Genomic DNA, 12773 nt, shown 5'->3' with positions numbered 1-12773 from the left:
AATAGATACCGATGGGCTGGGTCACAGGGGATCACCAGGAGTAGACATCTGCCAGTTCTGGAGCCGCTGAAGAAGGGTCCAGTTTCCTTTCAGCCCTCATAGTGGAGAACACAGTGCTGTATAACACGGAAGGCTTTTAAAGATGTATCTGTACCGTCCAGGAATCGGCCTGGACTCTTCTCTCAGTCCTCCCCAGACAGACGCATTACGCTGAAGAGCTCTTTTCCTCCACACTGTCATTAGAAGAGAGAAAAATAAAACATAGCCATCTGTCATTGGGTGGAGTGACCGAGGTCAGACCTGAAAAATCCGGAGGTAGGAATATAAGTGCCTGTTTGGGAGATAATGACATGCTACAGGAGTAATAACGTGATGTGTTGCGCCCTTTCAGGACAATCCTATAGGGAACTGGGACGGGATTTTTGAAGGGAAGCTTCTGTGCGATTTTGCGAGCGTGGAACACACTCTTCTCCTCCCTATTAGTGATGTCATACCAGGTACGTATATTATTATTGTTTTCTCTGTTAATTACTTAATGTAAGAACTAAAGTAGTCTGCATTCCTGAGCAATGATGAAGCTTTATTTTGTTTGAACTGTCTTTGTCAGCTGTCCAGCTGCTTCTCCGCCTTATAGGGAAAAGCCTTGTCTTCTGCCTTGTTTTTGAGAAAGTCAGGCTACGACTTTTCTTGTTTTTAATTAATCTCTGCTGGTGATTTTATGTCCTCATCAGTGACATGTTTACCGAGACTCTATTTAACTGTGTTTCTCAGAGTAGAATGCATTACTGTGTTGCTTTTGTGTACCATGATTGTTGGCTGGTGTTTTTTCAGTTCATTTCTTGAAACACTAAAAGAGAACAACTCCTTTGCTTTCAGTTTTTCTTATTGCGCAGATTGTTTGAATGCATGTTTGTTTAAAGTAAAGCTTGATATTTCTGAAGTAAAAGAAATGTCTCCCAATTTAAAAAAGCAAGTAGTTAAATTTCACACTACACAAGTTTTACTGAGCTCAGGTGCAGCTCCGATACACCTGAAAGATACTCTACCTTTCCCGTTCTTTTCTTTTAGTATTTACGAGCGCTAAAAGAGTGCAGTCATTCACTGACTGACAGGAATTAAGTGTGCTGCGTGTTTGGCGTGTGTGGTGCCCTGCTGTCTTTGTAATGTTTCTCTGTGCGTGGTTGCAGAGTTCCCCATGCAGGAGCAGCGCCTGCAGAAGCACAGCTTTGCGCCAAGAGGCGGTGGGGGCAGTGACAAGTCCATCTCCGGCCAAAACAAGCCAAAGACTAAAGGTACTGAGTGAAGCCGTTCAGCATGCTGAAGGTCTGAATTCTAACAGTTATCCTGTCAACTCTGCACAGAAGGTAGAAAACTTCCAGCTAGACCTTCTGGTTTTTGTGATGAAATAACCAAGATATGGGTAGCAGAGCTGGGGGCATGATGCAGTACTGATCTTTCCTCTCTCTGAACATTTGCAGCTACCGAATGTGAAACTTGCTGCATTAATAAATTATTTATTTCACATAATATGAGCCTATGTGCTGCTTCTGCGATATTACACCATGCTTATTAGCATAAATAATTAAAGCATGTTCTTTCTGTTACCATTAAAAATATACACAGTATATTTTTAAATGCTCCATAGATTGGTGTTTGCAGAAGAGTATGAGTGTTCCTGCATGTATCGATTTCTGCACCTGGCTCTGTTTTAATATTGAGCGGTGATTTGCAGTAAATTGCCAGCATTTAAACTTCACAGATCTATGAATAAAGGAAGTGGAACTATTGTAAAAAAAAATGTGTTACGAAAAGGTTTTAGTGTATCGTAAGCTGCTTTGTGTAAAGAACATAAGGACAATTGCAAGCAAAAGAGGATCATGGAGCAATTGTCCCATCTTGCCTGTTGGGGCTATTGCACTGTTACAAAAATGGGTAAATGCATATTGAATTTTCTTAAGTGTGCAGTTAAACCGTTAAAGAAAACTGATCCCTAAGCTACTTCTCCTCTGCCCCTGCCCCTCTGTTCTGCCTTGGCCTGTGTTGCTTTTGCTGCCTGTGCTCATTTTCCTGTCCAATCCAGAAGGCTGATTGACAAGGCGCTCCCATGTCCGATCTCCACTGTAACCAGCTGCTGAGTGGTGTCTATTGGAATGGGCAGCGTGCGCGGCTCTTGCCTTACTGTGTTTAGCATTACAAGTCTATAGCACAGGAGAGAAGGTGATCTTTCAATGCCATATTGCTGAAACCATGGTATGTATGCACCAATGCCAGAGAATTGCAGTAGTGCTAAATGATTCTTCTTTGTTACATTATACGTTATGTGTTCTTTTTTGCGCACTTTATCTAAATGTAGAATGTTTTCCCTCATCAATGTCCTCCAATATACTATGGCTGAAAATCCCTTTAAGGAGAAACTGGAGATTTCAGTCCTACCGATTCTAGAGCCAATCATGAATCCCAGAGGCTGGTGCAATCATCAAGCATGGCTTTAGGTTAGATCAGTTTGTGCTGTTTTTTTTTATTCACTGTTGTCCTCTGCTTGTTAGACTATGAAACCAGTGATGATGCACAGGCTAGTGAGGGAGTTATGCTCTTGAGAACAGTAAAATTACTGATGCAACTTGTATTCTTTCACAGCCAATGGAAGCACTGTAAATGCAGTACGGCTTTCATTTTAATAAAAAACAAAAAAATAGGGGCATATCATTATTCACTTTCTTTTTTTATTGAACTTTGTCATCTACAGGACTAGGTCCCCAGAGTGGAAATAGAAGCAGGTCTGAATTTTATTACACTTTAAATGGCAGCTCTGTTGACCATCCTCCACAATCCAAATCAAAAAGCACATGGTACATTGATGAAGGTAATACAGAGTGTGTGCACGGTTCTCAGGCACAGGCTATCTTGATAGCAGGCTATGCTTTTACACTCTTTACCAACACGTACTATCTATAACCTTAAAGTTAAGCATTAATTGTTCATGGTCTAGTTGCATACACTGCCTTTCTTCTCCTTATTTGAATAATAGAAGGCGTAAGAGCTTATTTGGAATGCAGTAACATTTTTCTTTTTGTAACAATGTGTTAACAGCTACTTGTTTTCTTCAGAGTTACAAATAAAAATCTGGTATTGATTTCCAGTAATGTGAAGAAATGACCTGCTAACAAGATCTTGTGTCCACAGCACTGCCCCGTTATCATTTAGTTTAGAATTCCATGTGCATGACTGCATGCTTCGGTCTGTATTAGCTCACAAAAGGCTTTTAATAATGTTCTGGAAAATGATGAATGTGTAAATACAGTTATATGTTTGTTTTATCTGAGACTAAACAGTTGACTGATTGTGTTTTTTGCCAAAAGCTGGAATTATTCAGTGGGGTTTGAAATTGGACAGGATTCTATTTGTACAGTTAACAAGTTCATTACCAGGCATTATCGGATGTATTCTTTAAAAGACTGTTAGATATTCTTAATGCTTCCTTTAAGAATGGAAAAATAGTGAATGTAGGGATGAAAAGGTCTCTTTGCCTTTTTTTAATTTAGGGTTTTTTTTCTGATGCTGTTACAGGGATGTATTTATTTACTTGGAAAACATGGTGCAGAAGAGAATGGTCTATACCAGCATTTGTGTTGAAGGGTTAAAATGGTATGAGGCTCTGGATGGAAATGAAGTCTTTGCTAATGCAGCTGTAGGGCAGGTTGAGGTTCTTCTCCAGAGATTCCATTCAGGGAAAAATCTTTGATTTCTGTTTGGAAGATGGCGTCGTGTTAGGATGGTTAGGTTTGCTAACTGAAAGGGCTGCTGTACAGTTAAGGTGACGTACGAGCAGAAAGAACTCCTGTGGTTCAGTTGTCTTGTCAGTCATATCAACCCTGGAGTAGCAGCAGCAGCTCTGTGTTATAGAGAAGGAGCAGGGGGAACTGATCCTAACTGATCCCTCCGACACTTTCAGAGTTTTTCAGTAACCCTCTTTTACCCTCAACAGAATTGAACAAAACTGCATTCAAATATCAAAATACTATGGTCATAAATGTTAACAGTTCAGCCAGACCGGCTTTAGGAATCCGATTCCTGTGATTATCTGCCATGCGTGCTTACGAGTGTGTTTTGTGAGTGTTGTGCTGTCACTACTGACCCCCTCCTCTATCTCCATGTGTGATTGTGTTTCTGTGTCCATTCACATCATGGGAAAGGCTTTGCTTTGTGTTGATTTAAAAAATGCTCGTTTTGAACTTGTGTATGTGCTTTAAGTGTGCATCACTGTTATTCTGATCTTGTCCTTACAGGCCCAACACCTTTCTTGAGGGGTGGCGGATTTTTTAACATTCCAAATTTTGGCTCCTACCTGCAACATGAGTTTATCATCGTGCTATGCAAAAGCAATATAATTGGCTTCCCTGTGCCTGTGATGAGAGGGAAAAACAAATAAATTAAAACTGAAAGAATACTTGCCTACTAGGAAGAAAAGATAAATATATGGTTAAATTGCTTTTAAAAGGAAATAGGAATTCAGTGATGTTTATATTTATGTTTTATAAAAACATTTATTGGTGCTCCTATACTAGGTGACACCCTTCCTTCCATTTTTAAAGTGAGCTTGGCACAACGGAAATATAAAAGAGGAGAATATAATTAAATTGTTGTTAAAAATAAATATGCTGGTACCATTCTGACCTTCCCACATCAGACTAAAAATATAATACTGGTTAGCTTAGGCCTTTTTCACATTACAACAGTCGGCTTGAATAGATCAAAGCCCATGTTAGAGAGCATACAGTAGCATGTGTTCTTCATGCATTTGTCAGGGTTATATATAATTTCCTTTCTGAAGCATTCCAAATTGCCATCTTGTTGTCTGTTAGTGCAAAACGTGTCATCGTTTTAGGTTTAATACTGCATCCTGCACTTTTTTTCAGTGGAACTGCTGCATGTCAGGACTTTTTTACAGTTCCATGTGAAAAGTCTATTCCATTATTGATAACATGCTTGTGTTGTAAAGTCTAAGTCTCCTGGATAGAGACGTTTGCCAGACTCCATCCCGTGTTCACGCTGTTGAAGGCTCGTAGATTGTTCTCAGTTATACAGGCATTGGTGTTTTTTTTTCTATTGGCTCTGAAAGGTGCCCGTCTCTTGTTTTCTGCCCGTCACTCCGCAGTGGGGGGGGACCCCGCGAAGTCGCTCATGGACGCGCCCCCCGAGTTCAGTCAGTCCCCTCCGCCCTCGCGGGCCCCGCCCGCCCCCTCGCTGCCCGGCGACAACAAGTTCCACTCGCTGCCCTTCAGCCTGAACAGGAAGAGCGGCTCCAACGGCAGCATCAGCCACAGCCCGCTGTCCCTGTCCGTCCAGTCGGTCATGGGGGATCTGCCCGACCTGCAGCCTGTCCCGGCGCCCCTCCGCAACCAGTACGGGCTGGAGGTGGGCTCGCTGGTGGAGGTGAAGGACAACCCGCCCCTGTGTGGGGTGATCCGCTGGGTGGGGCAGCCGCCCGGACTGCTGGAGCCCCTGGCCGGCCTAGAACTGGTGAGAAGAGTTCGAATCGTGCTACCGCCAGCCTCGGCGCTGGGATGGTTGCCGAACGGGAGGGAGGAACGGGTGGCGGGCAGGTCTCGCTGCTGAGCTTCTCTTTGGTCACGGTGTTGCTCTGTCCCAGGAGGAGGAGTGCCCTGGCTGTACAGACGGCACCTTCAAGGGGACTCGCTACTTCACCTGCCCGCCCAAGAAAGCCCTGTTCGTCAAGCTGAAGAGCTGCAGGCCGGACTCCCGCTTCCCAGCGCAGCCCCATAACACCAACCCCATCGAGCGCTGCAACTCCATAGGTAAATACGTTCCAGTGCTACCATCCTTTCTTCAGCTCCATCCCACACTCCAGGCCCCAAGGATACCTGGTTACCAGGAACAAACCATCCACACAGGTTGCAGCTGGTTCTCTTTGCTGTTCCAAGGAATTCCTGAAATCAGTGGCCTACCACTGTCATGCCGGATCAGCATTCAAATGGCTCTCGTACAGTCGCGTAGAGGCTATTTCTGGGTGTTGTGCAGTAGGCGAATTAGCAGAGCTCTGGAAAAAAGAGCAGGCGTTGCTGACGTGATGTCATGTGTCTGCAGCCTTCGGAGGGTACCTGAGCGAGGTGGTGCACGAGAACACGCCTCCTCGCACAGAGAACGAGGGGCTGGAGGTCATGATTGGCAAGAAGAAGGGGATTCAGGGCCATTACAACTCCTGCTACCTAGACTCCACGCTCTTCTGGTGAGCATGCAGCCGGACAACGATGACAGACGTGCAGTGCAGTAAAATGTAGGGATCAATTTTACAGGTGTAGTATATATACATACGTGGATGTAGGGCATACCTGATGCGACTGGCTTTACGGTCGCTTTAAGCTGTTTTTTTACCTTTTTAAACAAATGTTATTAGCTTGATGACATTACCTTGTTATTTGATCACAATGAACCAATGACTCAATGAGGTATTGATGGTGGGCTCAATGCAGATAGTGGCCTCCACAGAGTGCACTGCTGTGGCGCTGTGTTTTGGAAGGCATGTTCAGGTTAGGCTCTATGCCTGTACACATGAGGCTTCTGAAGCTCTGCTGTTCTACCACGTGGTCTTGGTTAACACCTTCATTGCCCTTTACAGCCTGTTTGCCTTCAGCTCAGTGTTGGACACTGTACTGCTGAGACCTCGGGCCAAGAGTGATGTGGAGTACTACAGAGAGACTCAGGAATTGCTGCGCACTGAGATAGTCAACCCTCTGCGCATGTGAGTGTTACTGGAGGACCAACATCAAATGCATTACACTCTACAATGCAAGTGGAACTCATGCCATGCCTCCACTAAACTCCACTAAACCAATCTTAGTGTGGTGTGTTTCTAAGTACATGCAAGGTTTTTTAGAAACTTTGCAGTAAACGTGCAGATCCAGTTGTAATGTAAAGGTCTATGGGGGCATGCTAAATAGAGTTTTGCCAACAAGAACATCTTGTGTAATATCACACCACCGATCACACAGTCGCGTCATTTAAATTCCTGCACTCCACACGCCAGCTGATTCACAGAGAACACTTCAGCAGACTAACAAGGAAGACAGCACTTCCACAGACCAGCTTGGTATAACTCTCCTCTTCCCTTGGCGGTCCTCAGACACGGCTATGTGTGTGCCACTAAAGTGATGAAGCTACGGAGGATCCTGGAGAAGGTGGAGGCTGCTTCTGGGTTCACGTCCGAGGAGAAAGGTGAGTGGCACAGCTGTCGTTTCCACTGTGACAGTGCATTTTAATGGTCTTTTATATAAGCTGTTGGTAACTCGTTATTTCTTTACTTTACTGGAAATCGATACCGGATTTTTATTTGCGAATCTGAAGAAAACAAGTAGCTATAAATGCTTATACTGCATTGTATTTATATATATATATATTTATTTTTAAAATCACAACATTTTGCTGTCGCCGTGCAGATCCTGAGGAATTTCTCATTATCCTGTTTCATCACATTTTAAGAGTCGACCCCTTGCTGCGATTGAGGTAGGTACAGAAAAAAGGTGAACGGTTCTATGACTTTGCAGGATACTTATTTTATTTCTAACGTTTGGGGGAAAATATATCCATGTAGGTGAATGAATGTTTCCGTATGTGCATCACATGCAAACTCAAAACATTTTGCTTGTACAGTATCTGTCAAAAGTTAAATGGCAGAGCGGAGGAATTGTCAGCAGCGTGCAGTAGTTGTTAGAGCTCTGGACCTAGAGGGTTGTGGGTTCAAATCCTGGATGGGCAGCTACTCTATGTACTTTTCATCCTTCACTCAAAATGCCCTCAGTGCCCAGAAATGGGAGTGTTCTCCTTTGACGTGCTTGTTAAAATAAAGGAATTAACCACAGTAGGGTGCGATACGCCAGTACACTGCACCATCTTGCCACGATGTGTCTGTGAGAGATGATAAGAAAGACACAACAGTACAGCCCTCCTCCTCTTTCGCCTTTTATGTGTATAGGTCTGCAGGACAGAAGGTCCAGGACTGCTACTTCTACCAGATCTTCATGGAAAAGAACGAGAAGGTGGGAGTCCCCACGAGCCAGCAGCTGCTGGAGTGGTCCTTCATTAACAGTGATCTCAAATTTGCTGAGGTAAGGGAGATGCGCCTTCCTGCATGTGACTGTGGCTTCAGATGAAATCTATATATTCAGGCAGGGTCCAGTGACTCGGCACTAATCTTGAAAGAGACCTCATCCTGAGCGACAGCCTTTAAGAATTAATGCACTGGGACCTGCGCATGGCTGAAAACCATTTCTTGGCACCTTGATTATTATCACTTGGCTGGGGTCACCATGTTGGGCAGGGCACGTGCTTCCATGCAGCAAGAAAATGTAACAGGAGTTAAATATCTGAAATGCAAAATAAATGGGCTGCTTACCACATTCTGTTCTCCCTAGGCCCCATCCTGCCTTATTATTCAGATGCCTCGGTTTGGGAAAGATTTTAAGATGTTCAACAAAATCTTTCCCTCTCTGGAACTCAACATCACTGATTTGCTTGAAGACAGTGAGTAATATTTTCCGCCTTAGACGTTGCTGTCGGTACCTGCTGTGGTGCGTGTAGTGGCCTGTAACGGGGCCTGTCTGTTTGGTGGTGTGGCTGACGGGACACACTGACCAGAGGAAGGGGCATCTTGTGTTCCAGCTCCTCGGGAATGCCGAATCTGTGGGGGTCTGGCCTTCTTTGAGTGCAGAGAGTGCTACGAAGACCCTGACATCACAGCTGGGAAGATCAAGCAGTTTTGTGAGAAGTGCAACATGCAGGTGAGTGCGGTTTTATGGCAGTAATGCTGAACTGCAGTCTTGAGTGCTATAGGGTCTTTAGCTTTTTATACCCACCAGAGCTCATAGCATACTTACTGAATAAAACTGCCAGCTTAGCATAACACGTTTCACAGATCTTCACTGGTTGATCCTTTAAGGACTGGAGTTGTGCACCAGTTAACTTTCACAGTTGCTTGGTGACTGTTTACTGGAAGCTTAAGGCTTAAAGAAGGGTTAAAAAGAAGTACTCTTTATATTGAGGGTCATTAGTTTACCTAGGTAAACTAGGTTCCCAAACCTTGAGGTAGAACTTTTAACATCAGCTGGAGATCCTACGAGTTAGCATTATTGGGTAATATTTAATTTGTATTTTTCAATACCAGTCTGCTATACCAGATATGCCCACCTGGTGGCAACCTCGCACAACAAATGCTCTTTATGCTTTGAGGCACTGAAGGATTTCAGCTACTTTCCTCACCTCACTTGACATTCTTAGAGATTTTGAGTTTGTGGAGCCAATGCATATTAGTTTGGTTTCTTGTATAGAGAATGTTTGTTATTAAAAAAAAATGTCACCAATGTGTCTTTTGCTTTGAATGATTAAACGATACAAGTTGGATCAGGCGAGGATAGTGTAGGTGTCTTGCTGCCCTGTGTGAATGGGCAGCAGGTGCCAGGCGTCGTGCAGTTCTGCATGCCCATTGCCTGGCCGGACGTGTTCAGTAAGCAGTAGTTTACGTGTGTGGCAGGTGCACCTCCACCCGCGGCGCAGATCCCACCGGCAGGGGGCGCTGTCTGTGCCCAAGGAGCTGCAGGAGGGGGGCCGGCAGGGGGGCTTCCCCCGGCAGAGGATGGAGCTGTTTGCTGTGCTCTGCATCGAGACCAGTCACTACGTGGCCTTTGTCAAGTACGGCGCCGCCGACTCTGCTTGGCTCTTCTTCGACAGTATGGCTGACCGTGACGGTACGTGTGACCGAGATCCGTGCTCTGTAGACGCCAGTAGCAAAAAAAAAAATTTGGCTTTATGTTCATTATTTTATTCCCAGCCCTTCAAAAAGGCAACAAAAAACAAGGTGTGATACAGAAGTGTTTAGAAAGAGGAGGCTGTTTTAAGAAGCACAACATATGCTGTGATCAGTGTTGCAGCTTTATAGTCAATTAGAAATTTCTGAAGAAGTAACCAGCCTTATTTCTAATGTCGCAAAATCCCTGTCCTGTTTAAGAATTGGATTGTAGCATCTAAGACAATAAAGGGAGAAAAAGCTTTTTTTTTAGATGGAGTTGTGGGGTCTCAATAAACGTCTCTCTCTCTCTTCCACCCAGGAGGGCAGAATGGCTTCAATATCCCACAGGTGACGCCCTGCCCAGAGGTGGGTGCATACCTGAAGATGAGCCCGGAGGAGCTCCATGCTCTGGACCCCAAGAGCATCCAGGGGTTTGCGCGCAGGCTGCTATGCGATGCCTACATGTGCATGTACCAGAGCCCCACCATGAGCCTGTACAAATAGAGCACCCTACTTCCGCCCGCGACGCGCAGACCCCACTGGCGCCGCCGCCCTGACCTCAGCAACAGCTCGCAAGTACTTACAAAAAGCCCCGGATGGCAAGCCTAGTGCACTGCGCATCTGTTCCAAGTGGCGTTTTCGTGTTTTTAATCTGTGGCGAACAGAAAAAATGTGATTTGTAGATTTCTCGTCTCGCAGAGCAGCAGCAGTACTGCATCTGTTCAAGGAAGCGTCAGGAAGTGGCTTCACTCCAGGCTGCTGCAAGCAAAGCATGTTTAGGAGGCTAATGAGTATTCGCACTGGTGGAATAAAAAAAAAAACGGACCTAATGGGAAACGAGTAAGCGTCGCTTTGCTCTCTCGGCGGGTCTCATCCCACCACAAGGTCGCTGGCGAATTGGGCAGGGTGTGAACTTCGAACTGCAAGGCCACATCGAAAGCTTTTGATAACACTTCCAAAGGGTGTTTTTTGTTGTTTTGTTTCTTTGTTTTCAGCAGGGTGAGGGTGGGGAAGCTTTTTTTTTTAAAAAAAAAAATAAAACCATTGGCTGAAGAATATAAAGACTTTTTCCCATTTGTCTAACTCCAGTAGCAGTGTAGGTGTGTGTGAGCCTCCGATGTGCAATATGGAAGTGATGAGCACTCCAGGTGTGGTGCAGAGGTGGGAGTGCAGGGAACAGCTGTGTGGGAGAGAACAGCTGGAGAGCCAGCAGAGGGAGGTGCTCATGTTCTTTTTATCCCTGATCAAGCCGTGGGGCGAGGGGGCATTGGTTAAAAAGCAGGTGTATGAAGTAAGAGTGAGATGACGGCACTGCAAAAATTAATTTAAACTTTAAAGATGGAAATTTATTCCTGCTATTTTTTTAATAGAAGCAGAATCTATATATTATGATTGTTTGGTCAATGCACTGTTCACAGATTTTAGGGCTGAACCATTACGTTATGATAAGAAAGATAAAATGCAAACGAGGACGACAGTGGGCACCTGCCAGCCCATGAAAGATCAAAGACTAGGAATTTATAAAAAGAAAATTGTCTATGACAAGATCTACATTACTGCTCTGTTTACTCCTTAATACCACTCTTAATTAAGAGTCCAGCTTGGTTTAGCTGGATAAAGCTAAAGTTTAGAAAGGAAATTAGGACCTTATTCCCAGAAGAAATAAGGGGTTCCACTATTTAACTGGTCCCAAATATAAAGACAGCATTTTCCCCTTACCATATTTGTTACTTTAGATCCTTACATTTGTATGTAGGTCATTTTTTTTGTAACAACATGAATGTAGAATTAAGGTTCAATATGTGTTAGGTTATGATATTTATTATATGTGTGTTATGATACACATATGTGCCACATGTGTTATAAACATGTTAAGTGTTTATATTGCTGCAGTGTGCTATGGCTCTGAATGCATTTCAAGCTCATTAAGAACGGAAGTTTGAAACAATATTTCTGTTCACAGAAAACTCATCCACAAGAGGCAATCTACAGTATGGGATAAATAGCATAAAATTACGGTTGGCATTCAAGTGGTTAGTGTGGTGCTATCATTGCAAACTAATTAAGCAGGTAACAATAATACCATATTAAGGGAGTACAAACAAGTAAACAACTCAGACCAAAGTATGAGGCTTAATTAATGTGCTTGAATATAATTATACAGAGTGCATTCTTCCTTGATAAATATAGCCTTAAAATAACGGAAGGGTTATCCTCAGCAGAGCGTATAGCACAGAAAACAGGAAATGCCTCACAGTCCTGATTATTATTTGCCACATTTAAAGCAGAGACGATGAGTCCTGAACCACCACAGCCTATTTCCAGCACACATTGGAAACCAGTGTTCTGCAATAGTGGCAGACCTTCGTTTATGAATTTAGTTTTTCCCCACTGTGATGTCACAGATACCTCTGCTAACACCCCTACGTGCATAAGAAAATAAATTACAGAACCATTAGTCCACGTACTGTTGAGTGTTGAGGGCCTATGCAGTAAATTTGGATCCTGGGAGTCTGCAGCTTTTTTTTGTGTAGTATTTAAAATATGCATTTTACATAGGAAAAAGGGACACTTGAAAATGAGCTCCCACTAAAGGGGGCAAAGAATAGATATATAGCAGACCATGTCTTTTTAAAGTAATTATGGAGAACCTAAACTGCTGTCTGTGGTTAGGAAGGAGAGCAGTGCAGATGTTTGTAAGGTGGTGAGGACTTTTGTCTTGAAATTATCTTCATGGGTTCCTTCATCCTTCAATGTGATGTAACTGTAAAACCGATTATTGTGTAAACGACTGTGTAGCATCATGTTTGTCACCTGTAAATACAAGGGACAGAGTGATCTTACAGCTTCTCGGTGAGCTGCAGAGGAGTGTCTTGTGTATCTGTACAATTTTAAGTGTACACTGTTAATTTAGATGTCTCTCTCAGTGCTGTTCTTAAACATTAACTGAATTAAACCCCATTTTTGAAAGAAA

At 43.7% G+C, this 12773-nt stretch overlaps 1 protein-coding gene and 1 long non-coding RNA gene across 5 annotated transcripts in view; one reads left to right on the top strand and one right to left on the bottom strand.

The window, feature by feature from the left end:
• cyld (cylindromatosis (turban tumor syndrome)) overlaps nt 1-12773 on the top strand; it is a 20779-nt gene extending 8006 nt beyond the window's left edge. The window contains exons 4-17 of one of the 4 annotated variants that reach the window (XM_088614143.1): nt 392-497; nt 1188-1292; nt 2747-2863; nt 5156-5520; nt 5651-5816; nt 6106-6247; nt 6638-6760; nt 7142-7233; nt 7455-7521; nt 7991-8123; nt 8430-8538; nt 8677-8795; nt 9545-9758; nt 10119-12773. In XM_088614143.1, the coding sequence (XP_088470269.1) occupies nt 392-497; nt 1188-1292; nt 2747-2863; nt 5156-5520; nt 5651-5816; nt 6106-6247; nt 6638-6760; nt 7142-7233; nt 7455-7521; nt 7991-8123; nt 8430-8538; nt 8677-8795; nt 9545-9758; nt 10119-10303 (2043 nt within the window). In that variant the 3' untranslated portion in view covers nt 10304-12773. Of the gene's footprint in view, nt 1-391; nt 498-1187; nt 1293-2746; nt 2864-5119; nt 5521-5650; nt 5817-6105; nt 6248-6637; nt 6761-7141; nt 7234-7454; nt 7522-7990; nt 8124-8429; nt 8539-8676; nt 8796-9544; nt 9759-10118 lie in introns of all 4 variants that reach the window. The other 3 variants (XM_088614142.1, XM_088614145.1, XM_088614144.1) reach the window with 3 other exon arrangements.
• LOC148644617 (uncharacterized) overlaps nt 2860-12773 on the bottom strand; it is a 95507-nt gene continuing 85593 nt past the window's right edge. Inside the window, exon 3 of the long non-coding RNA XR_015928727.1 lies at nt 2860-4403. This is a non-coding gene — a long non-coding RNA (uncharacterized LOC148644617). The remainder of the gene's footprint in view (nt 4404-12773) is intronic.

The sequence above is a fragment of the Lepisosteus platostomus genome, chromosome 20 (genome assembly GCF_059453375.1).
Source record: "Lepisosteus platostomus isolate fLepPlt1 chromosome 20, fLepPlt1.hap1, whole genome shotgun sequence".
Classification (NCBI taxonomy): Eukaryota; Metazoa; Chordata; class Actinopteri; order Semionotiformes; family Lepisosteidae; genus Lepisosteus; species Lepisosteus platostomus.
This window is presented reverse-complemented; position numbering and strand designations above follow the sequence as displayed.